This window comes from Hermetia illucens, chromosome 1, assembly GCF_905115235.1.
Source record: "Hermetia illucens chromosome 1, iHerIll2.2.curated.20191125, whole genome shotgun sequence".
Taxonomy (NCBI): domain Eukaryota; kingdom Metazoa; phylum Arthropoda; class Insecta; order Diptera; family Stratiomyidae; genus Hermetia; species Hermetia illucens.
This window is the reverse complement of record NC_051849.1, coordinates 55,751,245-55,778,031: the sequence shown is the minus strand read 5'-3', so window position 1 is coordinate 55,778,031 and position 26,787 is coordinate 55,751,245. Positions and strand designations below refer to the sequence as shown.

The 26,787-nt window shown below is 40.2% G+C and overlaps 1 protein-coding gene across 4 annotated transcripts in view; it reads right to left on the bottom strand.

Annotated features, from left to right (window-relative positions):
• LOC119651862 (receptor-type tyrosine-protein phosphatase U) overlaps positions 1–26,787 on the bottom strand; it is a 214,432-nt gene that overhangs the window by 124,742 nt on the left and 62,903 nt on the right. For 2 of the 4 annotated variants that reach the window (XR_005249501.1, XM_038055672.1), the window contains exon 3: positions 21,195–21,203. The exons of the other annotated variants lie outside the window; for them this stretch is intronic. Coding sequence is in view for 1 of the 2 variants with exons in the window: in XM_038055672.1 (XP_037911600.1) it covers positions 21,195–21,203 (9 nt within the window). In the remaining variant the exon portion in view is untranslated. The remainder of the gene's footprint in view (positions 1–21,194; positions 21,204–26,787) is intronic. 4 annotated transcript variants of the gene reach the window in all.

The following is a 26,787-nucleotide window of genomic DNA, read 5'->3' as shown; positions in this document are numbered from 1 at the left end:
CTATTTTATGAAAAACAAAACCTTACTGTCTGTCTGTCCGCCCGTCTGCCTGTTTATCACACCCATTGCCTCAAAAACGGTTACCCCTATTGATACGAAATTTGATAGAAAGGTGAGACCTGCGCACTCCCCCACAAGCAGTGAGTAACATAGTTCCACGTTGAGCTTAAGAGGAGTCCCCCTACATGCGAAAAGGGGTGTAAAATTTTTTTCCACTGAGTATAGTCAAGTGAGGTATCAAATTAAAGGTCTAGATTTATACTTTCCGAACATTGACATTGGTTGGAGTTTGCATGTCAGTATCATATTAAGGTGAATAGTCTGACAAACTAAATGCCTAAACATTACGACCTTGGTATAAATGGGACAAATGCCCGTTAAAATATGTTTATCTAATTAATACGCAAAACCTTTCATACCTCAAGCGTTCAGCTTTAGTTTCCCGACTTGTTGTTTTTTGTTGAGACTCCTCGTATTTTGACTGGAATAACTTCAAGCTAACTATTTGCAACCTTCCTGAGGGCAGAGCAAAACCTCCCCTCGTAATGATTAGCGGAAATTGATTGCGTTCCTCAAAAAGTACCTAGTTTCATTTGAAAAGGGGCCTGGCAGGGTAGGTTCCTCAAAATTGCGCTTCATGCAACCCATCCTACATTGAAAAATTAAGAACGTCACCCACAATTCTCAGATAGAGCCTCTAATGATACTGCTTCTAATTAGAAATTAGAAAAAACAATATAGAAGTTCTGATTGACGATATAAGCATACGAAGATGACCTTCAGAGATTACGATGACTAACATATGCACATCATACACATCAATCCAATTTCTTCTTATATCTAACAATCTATTTGCTGATGCTAATTAAATGGATAGAAAGTATGGAACTTTTTTAGGACCATCGTTTTTTAATCTTTTTTTCCATGCTCAACTTGGCAGCTAATTATTATAATCGTTCACTGGTGAGCGCATAATAAAACTTCCAAGTAGCCCAATTTCAATGGGTATCATTGATAAATATGGAACAGTTTGGAGTGTAAAGACGTCATTTCAAAGAGCATTTATTCCGGTCAAGTACAAACAGAAAGCAGATGATACTCCTATTTATAAATTGCCAATTTATAAATACAAATTTGCTTTTTTTGCTTGTTCGTTTGTCACGTGTGTTGTGATTACTATTTAATATTCTCAATGAAGAAATTAATAATCAAAAATGGATGGTAAATATCTCTAGTAGAAATATGACAATAGTTATCTTTTCTGCAATAAGATTATTTTTTAATTAGCTTTTTTATCCAAGGGGGATTCACCTTTCTATATATCTATTTCTCAAAGTATTCTCCAGGTAAAAGCGGTTTGTACAAATGTCTATTTCAAACACTCATATTTAATTACAGCTGAAAATTACTAGTAGATATAACTCCAAACAAGGGAATTACTTTAAAAAGGAGATACTTGTGTTAAAAAACCTGCATCGATCATGAGTAGATCAAAATAAGCAAACAATTTGAATGAAACTCAAACAGTGAACCACTTACAAAACATCGAAAGTTGACCAATAAATTCGAATTGCAGAAGAACAATTAAAAATATCAAAGATAATACAAGAGTTACTTTTCAACACTATTCCTTAGCAATTTGTCTAAATCGCGCCAAGTCAAAGCAAACAGTGAATCAATTGTTTCTTTTATCGACACTCTACCACTTACAAATGAGGTGCTTATTGCAACCAAAGAGATACTTTAATAGAACCATGTAGTAAGACACGCCTAAATCCACTGATTCCACCTGCTTTCACGAACTGGCTAACAAAGCTAAGTAGTTCGTTGGAGCAGACTTCCCGACGGACCTAAATAGCAAAAATTCGCCACTTTTAGGAGTAGCTCGATAGTATTGTTCCCACAGTTTGTAGTGTGCTCGCCTTCTGTTGCGCATGTTTGACAAATTTCAAACATGTTTGAAATCTTTTGCGCGACGGAGACTTTTGCACAAGATGTAATATTTGCCAGCAGACGGCTGAAATGTAATATTCTTAATGATTGAATTTTCAACCTCATCCCTGGAGGAGGTGTCCCCCCTCCCCCCGGTCAAAAAGGCCTTAACTAACAAATATAAAAACGAATCTAACAGCAGATATGTTTCAAATCCTACAGCACAAAAAAACACAGGCTAATATCTAGAAAATACCTTCCAGCCTCTAGATAGACAAGTGTCTACATGCCTAACCCCAGTCAGAAAAGTGGAACATTACTCAATACGTCGTGTGAAACTAAATGAGCTGAGGACAGAAATTCAAATATGCCCCCTAACAAAGCTCCTGGCTATGAACTTACTATAGGGAGAATACTAAAAGAACTAGCAGAAAAGAGTCCTGTCAAATTATTACAAATAATTCATCAAGCTTTTAGATTAAAATACGTCTCTCGAGAGTGGAAAGTGGCCGAAGTTATAATGGTCTCCAAACCAGGGAAGAAGCCAAGTAGAGTAGAATCGTATCGACCAATGTCGCTACTCCCTACTGCCAAGCAATTTGAAAGACTTCTCCTTAAGGCACTAAAGCAAATCATTGTGGATTGAAATCTAATATGACTCCACCAATTCGGTTTCCTCGAAAAACATTCCACAATCCAGTAGGTGCACAGGATCATAAAGCAAGTGTGCTCAACCATTTTTCTCGATGTGACCCAAACGTTTGATAAGATGTGACAAGAAGGTGTGTTGGATCAATTGCATAGGGATCTCCCAGAAGAACTTTTTGATATAAAATCATACATATGCATCAGAGCGCCTATTCAAAGTGAAGGAACCTACTTTGAACTGAGAAAAATTGCAGGGCAGTGTGCACACTATTTCCCCTGTATACCAATGATATACCTTGCTATGAAGAAGCCAAAATAATGACATTTGCGGACGACACTGCCACCTTTACCACGGGAAAAACTACCGAAGAAGGAAAAATGGCTAGTGAAAACATTGTAGAATGGACCAAGAATTGGAAAATAAAACTAAATAAATAAAATAAAATCAACGTACATTAACTTCACAAAAAAAGAGAATCCAGCTAAAGTCATCATAAACGGACAAGATGTGCGATAGGCGGGTGAGGTCAAATATTTAGATGTGACACTTGATGCTACGCTCAACTGGAAAAGACATATCCTTAGAGAGAAGTACAAGCTAAATGCCAGATACAGACAGATGTACTGGCTATTGGTGAGGGATTCCCAGCTGACATGTTAACATGCTAATTTATAACCAGATTCTAAAGCCCATGTGGACGTACAGCATCCAGCGGCTGTGCCGAACAATCAATCCTAAAGGTCATACAAACGTTCCAAAATAAAGTGCTTAGAAGCATAATAGACGCTTCCTAGTTTATTCGTTAGTTAGTTCCTCAGTGAAACTAACTGTGTGGTGGGGTGGGTCGCAGGCTCTTCTCCCGATAAAAATGAAACCTGAATATGCAAAGAAGGCTGCTAGATGGGGAAATCTTAGTTGTAGCTTGGCGAGGGGTGGTGCTAGTGAGTAAAAACCCCACACTCTCAGGATCGTGAACTCTGAGGTTAGTCATTTGAACTTTTTAAAAAAGAACATAAGCATCCATTTAGCGCGGATATCGATTATCACTTGCGAATCTGTTTTCTTCAATGGCTTTAATGAAATGGCGGCGAAAACCTGGCTCGTAGTTTTAAACACCAGATCCATGCCAACGTTTCGGCGCCCAGGCTGCGAACGAAGCATCCCTAACATGACTTTTGTGTCGGAACCTTTGCCACCATCGGTGAACGAGTGGCGAGTCCTGGAAGTCCAAGTGATTACCGGTACATTGGGTTCGAAGCGTTTGACGCTACCTGCCGGCGCGAACCAACCCGGAGGCCGACGCGGCTCATCGACAATTTAGATCCGTGACTGAACCGAATGCACGAGGAGATTGATTACTTCCTTACCCAACTTCTAATCAGGCATGGAGGTTTTCAGTCTTACCCACAGAGGTTTGGGAAGGCGCGATCTCCTGATTGTGTGTTCTGCAATGGAGTGGCGGACAACGCTAAACACACCTTTATCTCTTGTGAAAGGTGGGACAGCTTTCGTCAGTAGCTTTATACAGACACAAGGGAGCTCTCTCCAGACAATATTGTCGCTGGTAGCTTAAGTCGTGTTGCGCATTATGTTTGGGCTCCTCTTATTGCGAAGAAAATTGGACTCGACCGGCGGAGGGACCCAATGGCAAGGGGTTCCTTGATCTAACAACTCCCTTGCTCAACTTGAGTTCCGTTGGTGAAAGGAATTCCCTGACATGAAGGCTCCCAAAAGCCGGAAGAGCAGGTGGACGAGCCCGAAATAGTGTGTCGAAAGGTTTCAGTTCTCTGATAACAGGGAGGTGGTTCGTTGGTAGTCCGACGGCGTACTGTTGCGGGAGTCCAACACTCTGGGTGTAAATGCATTTAGCTACCCTACTGCCCAAAAAACAAATGTGAAACGGTGATTTCGGTTTTGTGTGTGCTTAGCAAACTTGAATTGTGCCAAGCAAATATAACATCAAAGTGAAATAACGCTCGTTCGTAAAAGACATGATTCCCTGTTCTTTGCATGTTAAAATATTTTACTATCTCTTATATCCTTAGGGGATTTTCCATTATTCAGTGAACCTATTTGGCGCTGTCGTACACTTTACGTAGTAAAATAATAAATCCAGGGCAAATTATTCTGGTAATAAGTAATAATTGATACTATGGGCTGCCAAAAGTTAATATTTAATGTGGGTGATATGATATGTACGGTTAGGGTAATGAATCACATCATATGTACGGTTAGGGTAATGAATGGTAATGTTTGTGATATTGTTTTGTAATATAGTATTACCTTTTTCAAAAAGTGATATGATATCACATTATTTACTAGTATTTTTTGAATTCAGTTTTACTTTTGGTGTTCGTTATAAAAGGAGGGGGCTGTAATACTCCAGTGTCTACAATTAAATTAAAGATCAATTGTTCGAAAACAACCCAACAGAAAAATAAGAAAAATCATAGCAAGATTGCTGCATGACGCCTAGGATTCAAAATACTCTCCATCTTGACAATTGTTCAAAAAAAGTTAATAAAAGTAGTTGCTATGTTTTGTAAATTTATTCTAAACCTCACTTGAAATCATTCGAAAACAGTAAAATTTTTCAGAAATATAGACGGTCATGTTACTGGAAAGTTTGATAGAAATCTCACTATTACTAACAAAGTTATAGTAGGACGAAATGTTTTTTTTCACGTAAATTCACAGTATCATATGTATATAGAATGTCAGCATCGTAGTGTGAACGGGCGATGTCCTTTATTTATATGTACTACGTGCTGCGATGCTACATAAGGAAAACAGGAAACCTTTCACAGTTGAAGCACCGAGATTCCGGTTTCCGAATTTCTGTTCAGTTCAGAACTTAAATGTAAAGGCTGCGAAAGAGTTTCAGGACCATTAAAACATCCCTAATAACAGGTGTTGATCCCACAAGCATGTACCGTTCTGTTTCCTACAATATTACATTTCCTCATTAAGAAATTGCTTCCAACTTTGAAATTAATTTTAATATATCACTTCCATTACTGAAATTCAATATTCATTTATTTAATGATGAACAACCAGAATTTCTTTCACCGACACTCCGTACCGATCAGAATGAATAATTAACGTTTGCTTTCATACTTGACGTTTTGGCTTTATGACGCGCACAGTTTCCTTGAACCGTGTGAATGCTTTCCTTAACACTTACAATATGATATGGTCTTACAGAGTATCCTCGGCACTACACACACCGGTCATCAACTCACCATCTCCAATTCGTCTATTTTGTTCGATGCCAGCATGTTTGTATGGCTCGTTACTTGGCCATTAGTTAGCCAGCTATTCATTGGGGGAGCAAATTTGAGCTCTCCTTGTCAGGTCTCCATTCTCTGCGCCTTTGTTGAATTAATTTATCAAAAGCATGTTTGCTTGGGTAATTTACGGAACATTAGAGCTATTGTGAGAATTTTTCTATAAGAACTTGTCTGCTTGAGCTAATGAACGGTCTTAAGGATTAATTTTTATGTCTAGGTCTGGTTAGAGTTGACTCCCTTCCTTAGATAACCAACTTTTTATCACGCTATCAATAAAAGCTAGCAGAAATTCACACGAATGGATGCCCGTAATAAATACACGTGTCAGCGCTTTCAATTAGGCTCGCATAATGATTTAGTCGGAATAGTCAGACATAAAATGTGCCGAAACTAGATATCGAAGCTTTCATTAATAGGGATATGTTTGTGGGGCCTAGTAAGAACCTCAATATGTGTGCACTTAGCATCTGATCAATAATGAAAGAGAAACAAGAACTAACAAAAGATCAACATCCTCAGAACTGCAAATGCATCAACCACACATTTGCATGCTGCAAGCGTTTATCCTCAAATGCATATATGTATTTCCCTGAGGCAACAAGTTTCCTATTAAAATAAACATTGTCTCCGCAAGAGCTGGAACAGGTAAATATAGGCCAAGCATTCTGGAGAGCAGATCTAATAGTATTCGTTCAAATAAGGTCGCAATTACAAATCAAATTAACTCGATCGATTGAGCATATCTGCAATTCCTTACTGGAATATTATTGAGCTGCAAATGTTGTCTGCCCTGACACATCGAAGCCGGCAGGCTCCAGTACGACTGCAACAAAAAACACATCACACTTTATTGAATACCCTTGGGACCAAGGTATAACCGGTGAACGTACATATGTGTCTCCTCAACCGTGCGTGCAGAAATAGCGGTGCAGGATAATTTACATGGATACTCCTAGTTGGATATATAATATAATACATTGAAACATTTATGTATGCATGTGCTAGTGGGTGTCCTATGGTTGAATCCTTTTGCTACAGGTTGATATCGGCTTCATTAATGATGTATGCATACTGAATTAAATCAATTTAAGCTCGAGCCGAGTGTATAATATTGAAAGTGAGCTATGGCAGCCGAAAGCCTGAAATATCTGATCGATTTTCAGAGCATGAATTGTAAATATATGTTATTCGATAGTTTCACGCACAGGGAGCAGCTACCAGAATCACATAAAAAATTCATTCGGGGATTTCAGTTAGATACAAAGACGAGACAACCTGTAGGGTTTTCTAGACTGCCTTGACCCATGGCCTTGAGCCAGATATGTTAAAGGTCAATGCGGTGTCATATTCAATTGTGAGAAGTACTTTGTAAAAAGGAATTTTATTGAGCACAATTACAATGTTTATCAGTTTTTATCAATCTGATATTTTAGTATCAGGTTTTCATTCATTTATTGAAGTGACCTTCAAAACAGAGAAATGATTTCTCTTCAGCTTCATAGAGCTAAGCTAGGTTGCCTAGTATTCTTGAGTGACTTTCACATTCATCTGACTTACTAAATCTAATACAAGGAAGGGTTTACCATTGGTAGGTTTTGTATTACAATGAATTATAATCCAGCGCGATTCATTACAAAAAAGTATTTTTCCAACAATTAAGTGCAAAATATCCTCCAATCGTTGTCCTAGAGCCTGCGGAGAGTTTCAGGGCCATTCAGATAATTATCTCGGACTCTGTTACTAAGGATTTTTTGATTAAAAAACAGGAAACTCCAATCACCAGATCCTTCTAAAAAAGGAGGATTACTCCGCGGCCAAGAATCTTTTCGTGAAAAACAGGCGAAATTCTTCATCATTACTCTTCTCGAGAAGAAAACCTCGTCGCTATTAATTTGTAGTCTGGACTCTCCACACAGGAGTTTACTGAGAATCTCTAGCGTGCTTTTCCTGTTAAAACCTTCGTCACAATGAAGACAAGGCAAGAGAGCTCTAGTATGAGCCTGTGGCTTATCACATTTGATGCCTCTTTTGAGATCGATTATCTCACACAGATCAGAGCAATACACCGTATTTTCGTCTGGTTCACGTGAATTATAATATCAATAAACGCAAGGTAGTTCCTAATAGGTCAGAAATGCAACATTGAATTGCCATCTTTAATTGAATTGCTGGTGAGTGCTCAAAATGCCTAAACTACGGGAGCAGCGATCAGTCTTCAAATTGCCGCAAGTATCCAACTTTGTCAAAGTGATGGTGAGGAGAAACGCGCAAAACGCAACAACCCACTCCAAATCAAAAAACCACACAGAATTTCAACGCCGTAATTATCTTGGCCACCCAACTGCTAATTGGAATGCAAACGGGCTTAGCCAGCAGAGAGCTGAAGTTATCTTCTTCTTGAAAACTCATCACATTGATCTGCTTCTAATATCGGGTGCTTAGAGGTGGCGGTGAGGAAGGCGGGCGGCAACCCTGTCGGGCAAACCGAAACCAAGTGACCGAGGAGAGTCTCCATAGTAGTGGCACCGGGAGACGCTGTTCACTTTGGTTTGCCGGCCGTGATGCAGTAGGCGAATGGTCCATAGGCCTAATCAGGGCGATCAGACCCGAGTCTGCACGGGCACTCATCTGAAGTAGCAAATTGGTCACGAAACCTTACCAGGGGTATACTGGTACCATGGGAACAGAGATAGCCCCTGGACTGTCATACTTCGGGTGAACTCCCGTTGTATGTGAGTACTTTGAGATTCCTAGTCCTAGTGGGAGCTTCATGGGGGGTTGTTGGTTACGCTCAAGCGAGAAGAGACTTTCAGGCCTCGGCGTGGTGTTGCGTTCCAACACGGGTGCTGTACTCCTTAGTTCGGTAGAGATTTAGGTAGGTCTTGCATCCACCAGTACGAATTCTAAGCCATGCACTTGGTATAGACTGGTACCGTTGTTGCTTGTCTCAGCGAGGCTCTGATTGTGGTCACAAAATCAATCCGTGTCTTAAGAATACCTTGGGATTAAGTCGTCCAGACAGGTTCTCACGTTAAATCCTCAATGACTCACTGTTTCTAATATCGGAAACTCGCTTCGGAGAAAAAATATACAAGCTCAATGTTCGCGGCTATATTTTTTATGATGCTAAACACCCTGGAATGAAAGCCAGAAACGGGTTAGCAATTTTGATCAAACGCCAGCTCAAACACTATTCACTGGAAGTAACCAATAGGGATTTCATTCAAGCAACCTCGCAATGCCTGCAGATGTGGTCTGTCGACTGACGAAAAAATTCACAAATTGGCGAACATTCAAAAAGGAAATCAACAATAGTATTCCGCTGGACGTTCGATTAAAGAGTAGATCTGAAATGGATGAAGTGTTTGAGCGTTTCAACAAAATTTTACTGGAAGCGGCCTCTATAGATACACCACATACTTCGAAGAGAGCTGGATTCAAAGAAGTCTATTCGTCGAACAGCACGAAGGAAATGGCAATCGCATAGGTCTCCCCGAGCAAAAAGCAGACTCAGTTAAACCACAAATCAGCTTAAATCGGAGGATCAGCAGTCTGATATTCATCGACTTATGGGCGGGCTGCTTCTGAATGCAGGGGCTATTCATTGTCGAAAGCAGCTAAAAAGATTAGTAGACCAACGATCAGAGAGTTCCCGAACTACTGCAGAAAATTGGGCTAAAAGTGATGAGGACAAAGCCAAAGCATTCGCAGCCTACTTAGGAGAGGTATTTCAACCGATTCATCTACAAATGCCATTTCAGCTTCCCAGTTGTCCACTTAACACCACGCTAAGCCACCTGCAAACTTCCCTGAAAAATGTTGAAAGCATTATTAAAGAAAAAGTCAACCATAGAAAAGCCCTAGAGTATTTAGTTACTCCTTTTATGTTGAAGCAACTGCCAGGAAAGGCCTAAACTTATTGTGTTATATATTCAATGCAATCTTGAGAATCGGATATTTCCAGAATTGTTGGAAAGATGTGGTTGTAACAATGATTCCAAAACCTGGAAAAGATAACACTCAAGTCAAATCGTACAGACCGGTAAGGCTTCTTCACACAATATCCAACGTATTCGAAAATTGCTACCCCAGAAGCTATTGCCAATTCTAGCTATCAGCAACGTTATACCTGATCACCAATTCGGATTTAGAAAGCAGCACAATACAATAGAAATAAACAATGCTCGGAGGCAGAATATATGGCACAACAGTAGTTCTAGATGTAGCGTAAGCATTCGACAAGGTTTGGCACGCAGGGCTTATAACCAAAATCAAACGACTACTCCCTGGTTGTTTCCATAATCTATTCATATTATATTTAACGAAAAGCCGATTCCAGGTACAATACAAAGATAGAAGTATATACAATACAGATCAGAACAAGAGTTTTCCAGGGAAGTGTGCTTGGTCCTATACTGTACCTTATCTACACGGCACATTTCCCTGTTAGCGGGTTAACCACTATAACTACCTTTGCTGACAACACCGCAATCTTAAGTTCACATGCAGACCTAAAACTAGCTCCTCTGCAATTGGAATGGAATCTGCGGGAAGTAGAAAGCTGGTTTCACATGTGCAGGATGACAGTTAACGAGTCGAAGTGAGTGCAAGTATTATAAGTTTCACTTTGCGAAAAGGAAATTGTCCTCAAGTGGAGATCAACAATATCGCTATACCGCAATTGGCTGACGTTAAATACTTGGGGATACATCATGACAGAAGACTAACCTGGAAACGACACATAGAGGTGAAAAATCCAAAACTGAAAGTTAAGTTCAAATATTTTTTTGTGTATACTTCACAAAAAATCACCACTTTTTAAGGTTTTGTATAAACACAAAACTCGGTTAGTACTTTTCGAAGCCGGTCTTAGTTTTGACATTTGTTCGAAAGGTGGGGAGTGCGGGGGTTGAAAGTGATCATTTCTTTGACGAACCCATTCTCAGAAACTACCCAACCGAAAAATCTGAAAAAAAATCAATAGATTGCCACTATATGGTGCCTAGGCTTCGAACTATATTCTCCATACCGATACCCGTTCAAATAAAGTTAATAATAGTACGTTACTATAATATTTTGTAATTAACAGGAAAATCCCCCTTAAGTTCAGCAATATAAGCTACAGCATCCTGCCAAATTTGGTGAAAATCGCACTATTACTAATAAGGTTATACTAGGTCAAAGCTGTGACTTCTGTGCAAATTCAAGACTTTGAATGTCAATATCACTTGAAAGTGAATATTTTCACATAATATATGCGTATATTACGTGCTACTTACTAATGGGACAAATGTACACTCAAATCTCTTTATAAAAGAAACATATAAAACCTTTCATACCTGAAGCGTCCGGTTTCCCGACTTTTTGTGATGAATTGTCAGTTGTTGATCTACAAATCGATGCTTAAGCTTGTATGCGCTTATGGGATTCTGTCTAAAATTCTGAAATATATATCCTTGGTATTTCCGCAACGTCGATTTTTATAAAGACTTAGAGACCAGGACAATAGTGGAAGAAACTGAGTGTTCCGCTACTAAACACTTAGCCAGACCGATGAGTCACCCCAATACAATGGCTAAGAGAATTTTGTCACATAGGAAATCCAAGCGGCTGAAAACAGCTTCAGCATCAGTTTGAGAATTTTTCACTTTTTTTTAAATTGATATTGATCACCACTCCAAGAATGTGCCTTTTAACTTAATTTAAATTAAAAAAAAAATTACTGGTTAATGCTAAAACATAAAATTTCCAGCATTGGCATGGATGCAAATAATTTACTAGTTTTAAGAATTGAAATGTATTTGAAGTTTCCAGGTTGGAAAATAATAAATATTTATTAAAAAAAATAAGAAATGTTGAATACGATGATGAATCTTCTAGTATTCAAAAATAGATATTGCAATCATTGAATTAAACATTAACTCCTTAGCCGGTTGGGCTCGAGTTGTTCCCCAGTGAATACCAACCATAAATAACCGTCATAAGTCCTCATTCCCAACATCAATCTCGCACGAACTGTCAGACACCATCCAAAACAAATGTCATAATCCCTTACCGGATGCAATACTAATCACCGACAAGTTTCTCACTGCACCACTCTGATACCCAGTAATGCCTTCAAATCCCTTAATCTATCCATAACCTCTACCAAAACCACATCTAGCTTCGTACACGTCCTCTTCGTCAATGGCCTAAACAATTCTTTGACCAGATACATGTTTTCACCATAAAAACCTTCTGCGCGAACTAAGCTCACTCAGATTCCCAGAAGTCGTTCTGCGCAAAACATGTCTCATTTCAGCCAAGCATTCGTTACCTGCAATGTAAGCAACTGCAGCGATATCAAGACAAATTCAAATTCGCGAAAGAATCATGATCCTATATTGAATCCACATCCACAGTCACCTACCCAATATAGAAACAAGTTCAAAAACATATAAGGAAATCCGGAAAATCATCTCCCCTCCTAAAAAACTAAATTTCCATGCGAACCATTTTCTTAAAGCCAACTATTCCACGCTGCACATGAATAACAAAAGCTTTGAACCCAAAGCCAATCCATCATTTGCCTCCTTAAATTCGTAACATCATACTCTGAAACTATAAGCCAAAATGGACTATTCCAGCACCCGCGTCTCCCAATGAGACTTCCAGTTCGCCAACCGAACAGGTCACTCGGCTGGACACGCAATTATAATCCTTAAAACTGATATCATCGTTAGAATTAATTGCAGTAATGGCCTGCCTCCTGGATATAAAGAAAACTTTCGATTTCGTATGACAATACGGACTCAAGAACATCCATGCCTTTTACACGCATTTCTGTATGCTAGTCTTTAGCTTCCTAGATGGCGGCAATCCCAAGTTAATTTCCAGCAACAATTGCATTCACCATATGTTAGTCCTGTTGGAAACCCCTTCCCGCTATTTACAGCAGACATCACTAATCCTAACTACAACCTAATCAAGACCCTTCCATATGACGATGACCTTATTATCTATACCTACATGAATGATATTCAATGTGGTGAGGCTTGTCTGAATTCATATTTCAACGAACTTAACTGGTACTTCGCCAAATGGAAGCTTGCCCTCGATCGCCAAAGGTATTAGCTGATCAACTTTCGCGGGAATCGAATGAGTATGACTTCGGAAATGACTTCCAGCACGAAGAACAAGCTCCTTAGCATCAATTCCTACAGCTATAAGTACATAATTAGATCTCGTTAGGATTTATTTTCTGGTCTGATGTTTTCCCGCGGCATATGAAGAGGCTACGCCTCAAAGATAGACTGACCCTGGGCCACTGTACCACTGGTTGCTGCTAGGATCTTTCGATCCGCCTTAAAACTTCAATCGGCCGTCCTCCTTGCAATGTCCAATACGTCCCTCCACCCAAGCATCACATGCCACTCCTCCCCTATCCAAAATTAAATTTCTCCAAGGTTCGTCCCCCGAAGCTGCGCCTTTTCACTGAAATATTGGGTTGGGGAAAAAGAAATGTGGTATTTTCTCAATAGATGTCGACACTTAAACATATTTTGTGACGGCACTCTGTGCTACAAGTACCTCTTTGACAGTATTGTGATCGTACGTTTCAGTCTCAAGTTATAGCGCGTCAAAGATGTAGTGCACCAAGCAAGAAATTCGACATATTTTACGTTTTTACTACCTGAAAGGTAAAAATCCAACGAAGGCGGCCGGAAAAATTTGTGAAATTTCTGGGCTCGATACTGTATCGATTCGCATTGTATTGTATGTCGAAGATACACCTTGTACTGGTAGGCCAATTGTCGTAGGAACCGATAAAATCGTCAAAACCATCCAAGTAGACCGGCATGTGAGCATTCGCTCTATTGACCAGGTACTGGGTATACACCATAAAACCGTTTGGAATCATTTGCAGAAGATTAGATTCCAAAAAAAATGTTTGGGTGCCACACAAGTTGACACAAAAAAATCTTTTGAATCGAATCAACGCCTGCGATGCACAGCTAAAACGGAACCAATTCAACCCATTTTTGAAGCGGATGGTGACTGGTGATGAAAAGTGAATCACGTACTACAACCTCAAACGAAAAAGATCGTGGTAGAAGCGCGGCGAGCCGGCCCAAACCATCGCCAAGCCCGGATTGACGGCCAGGAAAGTTTTGTTTTGTGTTTGGTGGGATTGGAAGGAATGATCCACTATGAGCTGCTCAACTATGGCCAGACCCTCAATTCGGTCCTCTATTGTGAGAAACTCGACCGTTTAAAGCAGGCGATTGACTAGAGGCGACCAGAATTGATCAATAGGAATGGTGTTGTGTTCCACCAGGACAACGCTCGGCCTCACACATCTTTGATGATCCGCTAGAAGCTACGGGAGCTCGGATGGGATGTCCTATCGCACCCACCGTATAGTCCGGACCTGGCACCAAGTGATTACCATCTCTTCCGGTCCATGCGGAACGCTGTTGGTACTACTAAGTTGGCCTCAAAAGAGGATTGCAAAAAGTGGCTGTCTGAGGTTTTTGCAGATGAGGGGGGAGGGGGGGGGGGGCAGGTTTATCAGGGGGTATAATGAAGTTGCCTTTTAAGTGGCAACAAGTTTGCGAACAAAACGGCGCATATTTGACTTAAATCGGATAATTCTAAGTATGTTAAATAAAGCGTCAAATTTCGATCACAAATACATTTTTTCCCCAACCCAATATATTATAACCATTGGAAGTTTTTTTATCTTTCTTTCAGTTGCCATTAATCCTTCAGGTGTTATTAATAAACTTATTTGTGTATTTTTTATTATTATTATGCTATGTATTGTCGTCTTTACAATTAGATGGATCGTGGGTAACTATGGTTGACAATTGCGTTAGCGGCCGGAAAATTTCTAGTTCTTACAGAAAAATGACAGCAACAAAACAAGGGATAAGTGTAAATTTGTAAAGTAAAAGGCAAGGGACTGAGTTCCAAACGAACTTAAAACCTAGGCCAATGATGATCATGTTGAAAGTGGCGATGGAAATGACGAAGACTATTTCTGACCCATTGAAAGTTAAAATAAAATAAATTGAAACGTTGTACTTAATAGCTAATCGAAGTACCAAGTTTTTCAGGTTGGGGAAGATAGATTCAATTATAAGATTTTACCTATTTTTATAATATATAGTCATAAAGAGAAGTAGCATTCCGACAGAGTCCATCAACATGATATAAAAAGAATTTAATCAAGTGAATCTACACCTCCCACGTGGAAATCGCGGCCTATATTTTTGTTAGTTGTTTCGAGTAAAGAAGAGTTTTAGAAACCATTGGACACGAAGATAGAGTTATTCTGGTGCATTTTAGCGAGGGCTAGGAAAGGGATCTGGTTTTCTCATCACTGTTTACGATAAAACGCACCTTCGAAACTACTTTTTCCGTTGGCTTTCCACTATCCTTGAAGTGTTCTGAAGATGCAACGACCGTAGTGCATCAGTAATGCGAAACCCGGTTACTGCGGCATCTAATGCCATACGAAATCATGGAAGTCCACGGCTCAAGTCCACATCAGATTCAGGCAAGAGGATCACAGCTCCGGTAAAAGGTTTTTGATTGTTTCACATTAGATGGATTAGTAACCATTGTATTGGGCATTGTTTTGATGGGGATAACTAAAAGAATATGGAGAAAGTGGAAAAATAGGTAAAGAAGAAAAATAATGCTGCAAGAAAAATAACTGGTCAAAATTGGTAAATTAAAAAAGGAGTTAAGGAAACAAAAGAAAACTTATCAGGATTCTACTCAAAACCAGAGCTTCGCCGGATATTATTAGTGAGGTAACTAATGCGACTATCCTGGAATAGAACTCCGACTACCAAAGATAACGGAAAATGTTGCCTTGATTAAAGGATATGTAATTAGCATTCACCATGATGAATCCCAATAGGATTTAACTGTTGCGTGACGGCCAGCCGAAGATAGGTTATCCTTGTGGCTAAGTTCTCTTCAGCAATACCAAATCTACCAAAGTGATGGGTGGGTCGATAGGAAAGTGCTTTAAGGAGGTTTTACCAAAGAAAGTAGCTCAATTGGTGACCCACAAGGTGATCGCTTTGGGGTATATCCCTATACTGTAAACATGTTGGAATACGGGTGTTGCTTAACGAGAAGGAGAGCGAAAAAGTTTTGTAGAACCGTAAGTTTTTTGGATACGATGGCAGTGGTCCAGAAATTCTGCCCTAAAGTTATTGCATATTTTGAACACTGATTTATTGCCATGGATGAGATTCATGGGGACTATTTGGTGAACCATACATCTTTCGGATAGCTGAGTGGTTAGAGGCTGTCGTACGGAAGGTCGCGGTTCAAATCTCACTGGTGGCAGTGAAATTTGTATCGTGATTTGACGTCGGATACCAGTCGAGTCAGCCGTGGATGAGTACCTGAGTCAAATCAGGGTAATCATCTCGGGCGAGCGCAATGCTGACCACATTGCCTCCTACAATGCTACTGTAGTGTACCGTTACGGTCTTGAATGAAGTGCTCTAACACACTTCAAGGCCCTGATCCAATATAGATTGTCCCGCCAACGATTATTATTATACATCTTTCGAGCGATTAAACAAGTCGGGAAACCAGAAGCTGGATGCTTCAGGTATGAAAGGTTTTGTGTATTTCTTTTATAAAGACTTTTGAGTGTGCAATTGTCCCATTAGTACGTAGCACGTAATATATGCATATATTATATTATGCGAGAGTATCCACATTCAGTCTTGAATTTGCAAAGAAGCGACAATTTTGACCTAATATAACTTTATTAGTAATAGTGCGATCTCCACCGAACTTGGTAGGATCATGCTCTATGTTATACTCTATATATTCTATCCTAATGCTAGAGTGAACCTAAGGGGGTTTTGCAGCCAATTACTAAAAATTATAGTAATGCTATTATTAACTTTATTTGGACAGATATCGGTATGGAGGGTATTTCGGAGTCTAGGCACCATATAGTGGCATCCCTCTGCCAGCAGTGAGATTTGAACCGCGACCTTCCGCTGCGACAACCCAGCGTTCTAATCACTTGAGCCATCTGGACACACAGTAAGAAGTGCTGTCTTCAAATGTTAAACGGGACGAGAAAGAGATTGTACAAACATGACCTTGAGCAAATATACGGGGATCTCTATACTTAAGCGCACTATAGGGAAAAGCAAGGAGGAGTGCTACAGAAATTGGTATCTTAGCGCAAATATAAACTCTCAGAGCATTGCCTAGAAAGTTAGTATGAACACGACAACAGGGCCATAATCACTTCAACCACCTAAACACGATAAAGTTCAGCTATCGTCACGTTTTCACTATACTTGCAATTACCGAAGAGGAACTATTGGGGATTCGCGGAGGTAGGTGATTCAGACAATAATAGCCTCCAGCAAGCGTTGCTATGTGGTAATACTGGATATCAAACAATATTTTTAATTTAGACTGATAAACTCCGCCATGCTATTAACATAGTATGCTGGTCCCAAGCCCAGCTAAAGGAGGAGGGTTTGAGGCAACGTACTCTGTACTATCCTCAGTAAAAGAGCCAAGCGGCCTCTGCAACCTTCGGGGTCACCAAGCCGGGTAAGCGGTACATCAACCGAGATACTTGGCTTTGGAATGATGATGTTGAAATGAAGGTCCGTGAAAAGAAACGCCTCTACCACAAATTTGCCGACGATAAAACGCTTGCTAATTGGCAAATTTATAAGAATGCCAACCGGGAAGCAAAGAAAGCGGTCGCTGTCACCCGAGCGAACCATTTTAAAAATCTTTACGATAAACTGGACACTCGGGATGGCGAGAGAGATCTGTATCGACTTGCTCCGTAATGAACGCACACAGGATATCGAACACTTCTGTTGCGTTAATGACAAGAACGGTACTTTACTTACCAACCGTCGAGCCGCAACGGATAGATGGCGAGAATACTTCGAGCAGATTTCAACTGAAGAATTTGTTCATCCTCCACTTCCACAAACATTGCCGACATTTGGAGCAGTTCCACCAGTCAGCGCAACTGAAGTCGAGAGGCAATCAAGCAAATGAAATCGGGGAAAGCAACAAGACCTGACGGCATCGCATCTGAGCTCTGGAAAACGAAGAGCTGGGACCCAACACTGTGGCTCAGTGAATTCTTTAACCGGGTTATTCAGGAAGGAAGAACACCATCTGACTGGCGAGAAAGTACCACTATTCCAATATGGAAAAAGAGAGGTGGTCCAGCAGAATGTTCAAATTACCGTCTGATCCGGTTGCTTTCCCATTCCATGAAGATTTTTTAACGCATTCTTGACAACCATATTCGCGAAATCGTGGAAATAACCGTGAATTAAGCCGCATTTGTCAAGAACTGCGGAACTACTGATGCAATACACTCTGCGCGGTTACTCATGGAGAAACACCGTGAGAAGCATCGCCTTCTTTACATTGTTTTTCTGGATCTAGAGAAAGCGTTTGACCGTGTACCACACGAACTCATCTGGTATGCTTTACGACAACACTTCGTGCCAGAAGAACTCGTGCGCTGGGTTCAATTGCTCTACCACGATCCGAAAAGCAAAGTTCGAAGTATGGCGGGTGTATCAAAACCGCTTCGCGTCTCTGTTGGTGTTCATCAAGGAAGCGCTCTCTCACCACTCCTCTTTGTTCTTGTTATGGACACCGTCACACGGGATATCCAACGTCCAGCGCCCTACTGCTTTATGCAAATAATGTTTTCCTAGCATCTGATAGCAAAAATGACTTCGAGCAACTTGTACAAAAATGGAATGATCGCTTCATGCAACACGGTCTCAGATTGAATCTAAACAAAACTGAATTTTTGACGACCGATCCCCATGAAACAGGCACAGTCACTGTCAGCGGCAGTGATCTGCCCAGAACTGAGCGATTTAAATACCTCGGGGTCAACGCTATCAGCCAATGGAGAACTGCGTTATGAAATTGCTTCACGCATTAATGCAACCTGGATCAAGTGGCGTTCCACAACTGGTGTTCTTTGTGATCGACGTATCAACGAACGTCTCAAATCTAAAATTCACCGCAATGTCGTCCGTCCTATGGTTCTGAGTGTTGGCCGATTTTAAAAGACAATGAACGGCGTCTTGCGGTAATGGAGACGAAGATGCTACGTTGGACTAGTGGCGTCGCACGTTTAGATCACATCCCAAATGAGGATATCCGCGATCGTTATGGGGTTGCACCGATCGTGGAAAATTTGCGAGAGAGGCGTTTTCGATAGTATGGTCACGCAATTCGTGCTAACGAGAATTCACTTGCCAAGATTGGTCTGAACATCGAAGTCGATGGTAAACGACCAAAAGACAGACCTAAACAACGGTGGCTTGATACGCTAGATGGGGATTTGAAAGCCACGAGATTGCACCCAGATCAGGCATTCGATAGAGCCAAATAGCGAAGCCGATCACGACGAGCCGACCCCGCTTGTGTTCGGGACAAAGGCTGAAGAAAAAAAAGATTTTTAATTTAAAGTGATAGAGAAGACAAGGAAAACCTCTGATATTAAGCTGGTCTCGCGAAAACCAAACAGCGTATCAACATTCATTGCTGATAACAAACTATGAACGTTTGCCAATTTTTATTGCTTGAATTTCGTTGATATTTGGAGAACTTATTTTTGTTATCCTTTCTATCAAGTATATCTCAATAACACCCACGTTAAAGAGTGAGGACTATCAACCTTGCTGTCCTATTGTATGTGTCTATCGTACATATTTAATTCAAAATTGCTGGTGTACTCCAGTTGCAGCGGGACTTCCATCCACGTTTTAATTTCACATGTACACCTTGCTACCACGAAAACTATTTTGGCTAATGACAAATAGGGTAAGCAGGTCCCGAAATACCTATACTGCTATAAAAAACTACAATCACATCGTGGGATATTCTGTAAGATGGCCGCGTCGATTACAACGGGTCACTGCAGTCTAAGTGAACAAAGTTATAATATTTCAAAGCCACATGTTTCTTGTTCGTAAAAAATCATAGATTGACAGTATCATGTTAAATTGAATAGTCTGGTATTCGTAAGGTCCGTACATAATGTGAGAGCGTTGTTACTAGCTTTAAGCTACTGGCAATCATCCTGGTTTCAATACAATCATCATCATCATCAACAGAGCAACAACTGATCTCCGGTCTAGGCTTGCCTTAATAAGGAACTCCAGACATCCCGGTTTTGCGCCGAGGTCCACCAATTCGATATCGCTCAACACAATCAAGAAAATTTACTTTCAAAAAAGCAATTGGATACTCGTCCGATTACAGAAGTTAACCGTAATCAGAGTGGTTAGTACTTGGATGGGGGACCACATGCGATCATACATGTAGGATTGTTAGTACTTTAGAGAAATGACGAAATATCGAATCTGATAAGATTTACAAAAATGTTTCACCAATTTCAAATAGAAGGGAAGTAGTGAATTGTGAAGAGGTACATGTTTACAATTTCAAGGAAAATATCCGTACCAAACTTTGAACCTTGGGACAGTTAAATGAAATTTTGATAGAAATGAGTAGATCTAATAAACTCACATTAATCTATCAACAAACACAGTGCGCTCAAAGATACCATAACGTCAATTTCTGGCATATTCAAAAAGGAATTTATATGACCAATAGATCAAGGTTTAAGCTTCCAATTAAATTGGGTAAAGCAACTCGTTAATTATCAAGCTGTTGTGGTAAATCCTGTCAAAAATGGACCAAGGGCGAATGGCAGTCTTTGACTACAAACATGCAAATATTAACGTTCATGTTTCCTCAACCTGCTTGCGCCACATGAGTACTTTCTGGGACTCAAAAAGTTGGTCTTCTGTGATTTCACAACAGCTTCGGGTCACATAGCATGGTACAGCTCAATACATTTGTGCATAGTATATGCGAGTCTTAATTCGCTGTAAGTCATTCCTAGAGATCTGTCCAATCTTTCCAGGAGGCGCTATCATTTAATATCCCACTCCACGTTTCGCCCTTGATCCTGGTAGCGCAGCAACTCAATCAGGTAATATTGTTAAATTTAATGAATGTGTTCTCTGATTCTAAGTAGTCCCGTTTACAACAGTATTCACTTCCCTTTGCCGATGTCAGAATGTTACAATTCTCCCGGGAACTCATCGTCTACTCCCTTATTTTCCATAATTACAATTAGATGCATGCGAGCAAACCCAGGACAACAGTATCCCAGCAGCGTCCACAAACAGATACATATATTAGAATACAATGTTACTTTGGCTGGCTTCATGTCTGCTGGCTTAGTCCGAAGCTGATGCATTTGAAACGATTGCACTACGTACCTTCCCTCACTGAAAATGAACACAAATACATGATTTAGTTTTCATTTAGTACGGAATATGCTTTGGTAAAAGTTCATACAAAACAATGTCCAGAAGTGGAGTCCTTTAAGCTTTAAGTGATAAAAAAGCATAGCCTGGAGTGTGTATGGAGTACATTTGAACAAAGTTAAATATACAAATGTAATAGCAAGTTGAGGGCAATTATCCTCACTAAAACGTTTTGCAGGCAAGCCAGGGTAAAACATAAAAGTTAAACTTTTCAACCCTTAGCCGCAGTTATACAACACATACATATGTACATATATGAACAGCTTTATATAAGAAGTAAGTTTGTTGCATGAGGCGATAAACATTTCAGCGAGTAGCATTTAATAAGCGTCAGTTATTAAACTGCATGACGCCCGTGCATGTTTTTACAAATATGATACATATATGAGCGCACTGTTGAATTAAAAAATGATATCACTGGGGTTGTTGACACAGTTAGAAATTGATATATTTTTTATGGAAGGAGCTACTGGTGTGTTAAGGTTAGCGAAAAGCAAACATGAAGAATTGAATTCAGAACCTTTTGGACTTTCCATGAGATTCGCATTGCCAATGAAAAATGATACTCTACGAACACGTCATTTGTGGGTAATACCTGCTCTCAAATGTGTTTGGTTCACTCTAGCCGACCAATGGTTGTGTTGTCCACTTAAAAGCTTACAATATTTACATGGATCCTTGTATTCAAAACCCAGCCTCTTGTATTAGCCGGAATTCGACTATTTACGGGCTTGAAGATGTCGATTCGTAGACGCCAATCACAAAATAATAGAGGTAATGATTTCAACCCGTTGCAGCTCTCAGTGCCTCTAAGGAGAGCACTTGATGAAGATAAGTTAATGACTAGCGACTTCATGGAAAGAGTTTTCATATTCTCCGTACCAATTTGTATTTCAATTCAGAATTGCATCCTTTCATAAAATAATGTACTTTTCTTACGCTTGTGCAGGCTTCCATGTTGAAAAACTTTTCAGTGCACTTTTGAATGCCTTCTCTGTTACATTACTAGATTCAAAAAAATTGCTTAGCTTCCTTAGTTTTCCGTCTACCCTTAATGTATTCAAGGTTGCCATAAAACCATATGTCTGATATCATCATCACCAACAGTATCCGGTTTAGATCTACCTTAATAAAGTAGTCTAGACATCCCGATTTTGCGCCGAGGTCTACCAATTCCATATCCCTAAAAGCTGTCTGGCGTCCTGGTCCACGCCATCGCTCCAACTGAGGCAGGATCCGTCTGACAAGTTTTCTTTTTCTGCCAGAGATATTGCCCTTACAGATTTCCCGGGCTGGGTCATCCTCACCCATACGGATTAGGTGACCCGCCCATCACAATCTGTTGAGACGAATTTTATCCATAGCCAGAAGCTCGTGGTTTTGGTCATAAATTTCACCGTTGTAGAGGCTACGGAATCGTCCATTATCATGTAGGAGGCAAAAATGCTTCGCAGGATTCTTCTTTAGAACGCGGCCAAGAGTTCGCAATTTTTCTTGATAAGAAACCAAGTCTCTGAGGACTGGCAAGATCATTGTATTGTACAGCAAGTGCTTTGACCCTAAAGTGGGAAGTTTCGAGCGGAACAATTTTTATAAGCTGAAATAGACCCTGCTGACAGCCAACCCCCGTGCGCGGATTTCATCGTCATAGTTATTATCGGTTGTGATTTTCGACCCTAGATAGGAGAAATTATCAACGGTCTCAAAGTTATAGCCTCCTATCTTTATTGTTCTCGTTTGACCAGTGCGATTCGACGTTGTTGGTTCTTTGGTTTTTGGCGCTGACATTGTCACTATGTATTTCGTCTTGCCTTCATTAATATGCAGCCCAAGATCTGGCGCCAATCGCCGCCTACTCGATCCGTATGAAGGTAGACTGTACATCTCGGGTTGTTCTTCCCATAATGTCAATATCGTCAACATATGAATGAATTATTTGAATAGTCTTGAAGAGGATGGTACCTCTTGCATTAACATCTGCCCCGTGGACCACTTTTCCAGGGTCAGGTTAAAGAGGACGCATGATAGGGCACTTCCTTGTCTTAGATCGTTATTGATGTCGAATGCTCTCGAGAGTTATCTTGCTGATTTTATCTGGTTCAAGGCGGAATTGATCGAGCTTACTGTTCGATAAACTTGCCAATATTGTACATTATTAGGTGCAGGCAGACGATTGATTGTGGCTGAGGGGAATGATCTGCCGGACACTTCAACACAACAGTACACGTTGCCATGGACCGGGAACGAAAATTGGACCGGAGAGTTGAGGTAGTAGAGATTTTGACCTTAAGGGGGTCATCCCGTGTGTCAGGTTGGAGAAATCGATTTTTTTTGCATGAATTGTATCTATATATAGTGGAGAATATGTGGGCAAAGGGATTTTCCGATATTCCGAGTCGTTCAGAAATTACAGTGTTAAACAGGTAAGCAGTTTGCAGCCGCGGCTAGAGTATTCGATGAGAAAGAGCATCAAATCTTTTTTTACCTGTTAGTTTTTTACCTGAGCCTTATAAATTCGAACGCAGGTATAAATATAAAAAGATGGAAAACCAATCAATTGTCTAAACTTATTTCCTGTTTGGAATAAAAAGGATAATCCAATCTAGAGTGAGCACTGAAAGGCTTTCAAGGTATACTCAGTTATATTTTGTTGCAAGTATTGTGCTGTTTGTGTGTTCAGTGATTTTTTTAAATGGATCGTATGAAGGGAGATCGCTTTAACGTTCAACGTCATGCTCACACTAAAAAACGAGTATTTCATGGGAATCGATACTTATCAGAGAAGAAAAAGGATTTCGCATCAAAATCAGCAAAGAAACTTTTAGCAAGCTTGAACATGGATGTTCCAATTGCGACAAGTTTTGTATATTGTATATTGGATTTTGCTGGAGTTTTCTCCGGTATTTCTGCAAATAATAAAATATAGGTAGTAGTAAAAAAGCAATGCGTAGGACATGTCGAGAAAAGAATGGGAACGCGGCTTAGAAATGCAAAGAAGTACCACAAAGGCATTGGTGGAAAAGGGGCTGGAAAATTTACTAATAAGGTTATTAACGACCTCACTACATTTTTTGGGCTAACTATTCGTCAACACGCAAATTCGATAGAAGGAATGAAGCAAGAAATTTGGGCAACTTTCTTCCATAAATGTTCTACAGACGAAAATCCTTAGCATCAAAATTGTCCAGCAGGTGAGGACAGTTGGTGCAAATGGCGCAAAGCGGAAGCTAAAGGAGAACTGGATAGTTTCCACCACGAGAAGGCACCTTTGACTGAAGAGATTCAAACAGTCATCAAACCAATCTACGAAGATTTGTCACGAGATGATCTGTTGAACAGATGTTTAGGAGCAGAGACCCGGAATAACAATGAGTCGTTAAATGCATTGATCTGGACTGGCCCCTAAACACCTTCATTCTGGGGCCAAGGTCGTAGGAATAGCCACTTTTCTGGCTGTAATTATTTTCAATGAAGGATTCAATGGCATTCTCCAAATCCTAGTGACAATGGGATGTCAAGTTGGTCACATATGTCAGGTTTATGCCGACCACCGTAATGAAGCGCGAATTTGGCGCTCTGAACGACGATCAACTGACCTCGCTAAAAGAGCCAGAATTGAAACCAGAGAGCAACAATTGGCCTTACAAGACTTTTTTGAAGAAACGGAGGGTGCTCTCTATCGACCAGGTATAGCAGATTAATAGTGACTTAAAATTTTACTGTTGATAATCACATTTAAATTTTCAAATGCGTTTTTCTCGAAACTGCGTCTTGAAAATCGGCTGCCACCATAGTTCAAAATTTATCCAACCAAATTCTTTGAAATTTTCACGACTTCTTTAATACATATTTCTACGGTCCGCAAACTAGGATAATTGCAATCGGACGGGTCGTTTTTTTTTATTCATAAAAAAGGCCGTAAAAAAACACCAAAACCCAAAAAATTAAGTTTAAAAGCCCACCAAAAATTGACCTTTTAATATTTTCTAATTATCCTAGTTTGCGGACCGTAGAATATTGTCCACATTAAAATGCCGTTTAGTTTTTTTCCCTCAGATGAACACAGCGCCCTCCAGCGTGGCAGCAACACCTTTTTTTGGAGATGGGTGCATAAATTGACAGGTATTCCAAAAACTAGCTATCAAGCTGAGAAATTTATCACATATACTAGAGATATCAATAAATATATGGTGAAAAAATCACGTTTCTATCTTTATTCAGTCCTCCAAAATAATTTTTCAAAAAGAGGCAAAAAACGGCCTTCACACAGGATGACCCCCTTAAACGAAAAATTAGTGGCGAGTGCGTCAGCGAGTTTTTGAAGGTGAAAAGAAAGAAAGTTAAAGTTGTGCCGTGGGAGTAGTCATCTTCTAAGGTATTGTAGGTGGGTGTTATAACACTACGAAAAAAGAAAATTATGGAAGGAAGAGCATCCTTTTGAAAAGTATGATGAAGAAGGTGGAATCGGAAGAACTACTATCCACAGAGTCACCGAAAACGAAAAGTTGTTAGTTCTCTCTGATTTGATTGTAGAACAGTTCTATTTTCATAAATGTATTCATTTACGCCTTTCCTTTTCCTCGTAAATGGTGTGAATCCTCCGATTTTAGCGGCATTGGAAGCGCTGTACCAGGAACACCAAACGTAACGAGAATTTCGGTGTTCCGAGTAGTACCACATCAAGAGAGTCCCGTAGAAAGTTTTGCAAGAAGAGTGCAGTGCAAGCAAGCAAAGACGACCAAAATTCCCGTAAAATCGAAAGCTGTTGAGGAAGACGAGGAAGCCCTCCGCATCTGTCTTTCACTGCATCGCTAATCTTTAAAACACTTCTAACTAAACGTCCGCTTCCAACACGCGAGTGTTGGTGTTGTTTCGGAGTTTTTATTGTGCCGTGTTTAAGTATTTTCTTGATTGATCTGACTGCAGTAGGCACATTTCAGAAGACCTTCAGTTTCATGAATTAAATCACAAATATGGATTAGTGAATTATACCGCGTTGTCCTCGCTGTTGTATATGGATTTATTGATGAAAAATCTTATTGTTTGATTAAGATCTCAGATCAGATTTCACCGTTGGAATTATTCATCCAAGGTTATTGGAAAATGTTTCAACGGCAATAATTTTTCTTTTTCTTGCCTTTGAATGGGCTCTTTTCCAAAGGAATGAAAGGCTTCGGATTTTGGTGAACTTCACCGTTGAAGTTCTAAAGGAGGAAAGCCTGAATTCATGCATTTTTCATCTTTTTTTTACTTTTTTTATCCTTTTTGTTTACTATTTTATTATCTAATATCCTTCTAGATCTCTCCAGACTGACAGGTGGAACACGGTTCCACGGGCCATTACGTTTGGCCCTTCTCGTTGCTAAGAAGATAGAACTCGACCGGCGGAAGAGCCGGATAGCAGGGGGTTCCTTGAACTGACAGTTCCCTTCCCCCTCTCCCCTCCCGTTGGTGAAAGGAATTCCCTGATTTGAAGGCTCCGCAAGGCGGGAGAGTTCGGGGACTAGCCCGAAGTAATGTGACAAACGGTTCCAGGCTAGCTCTC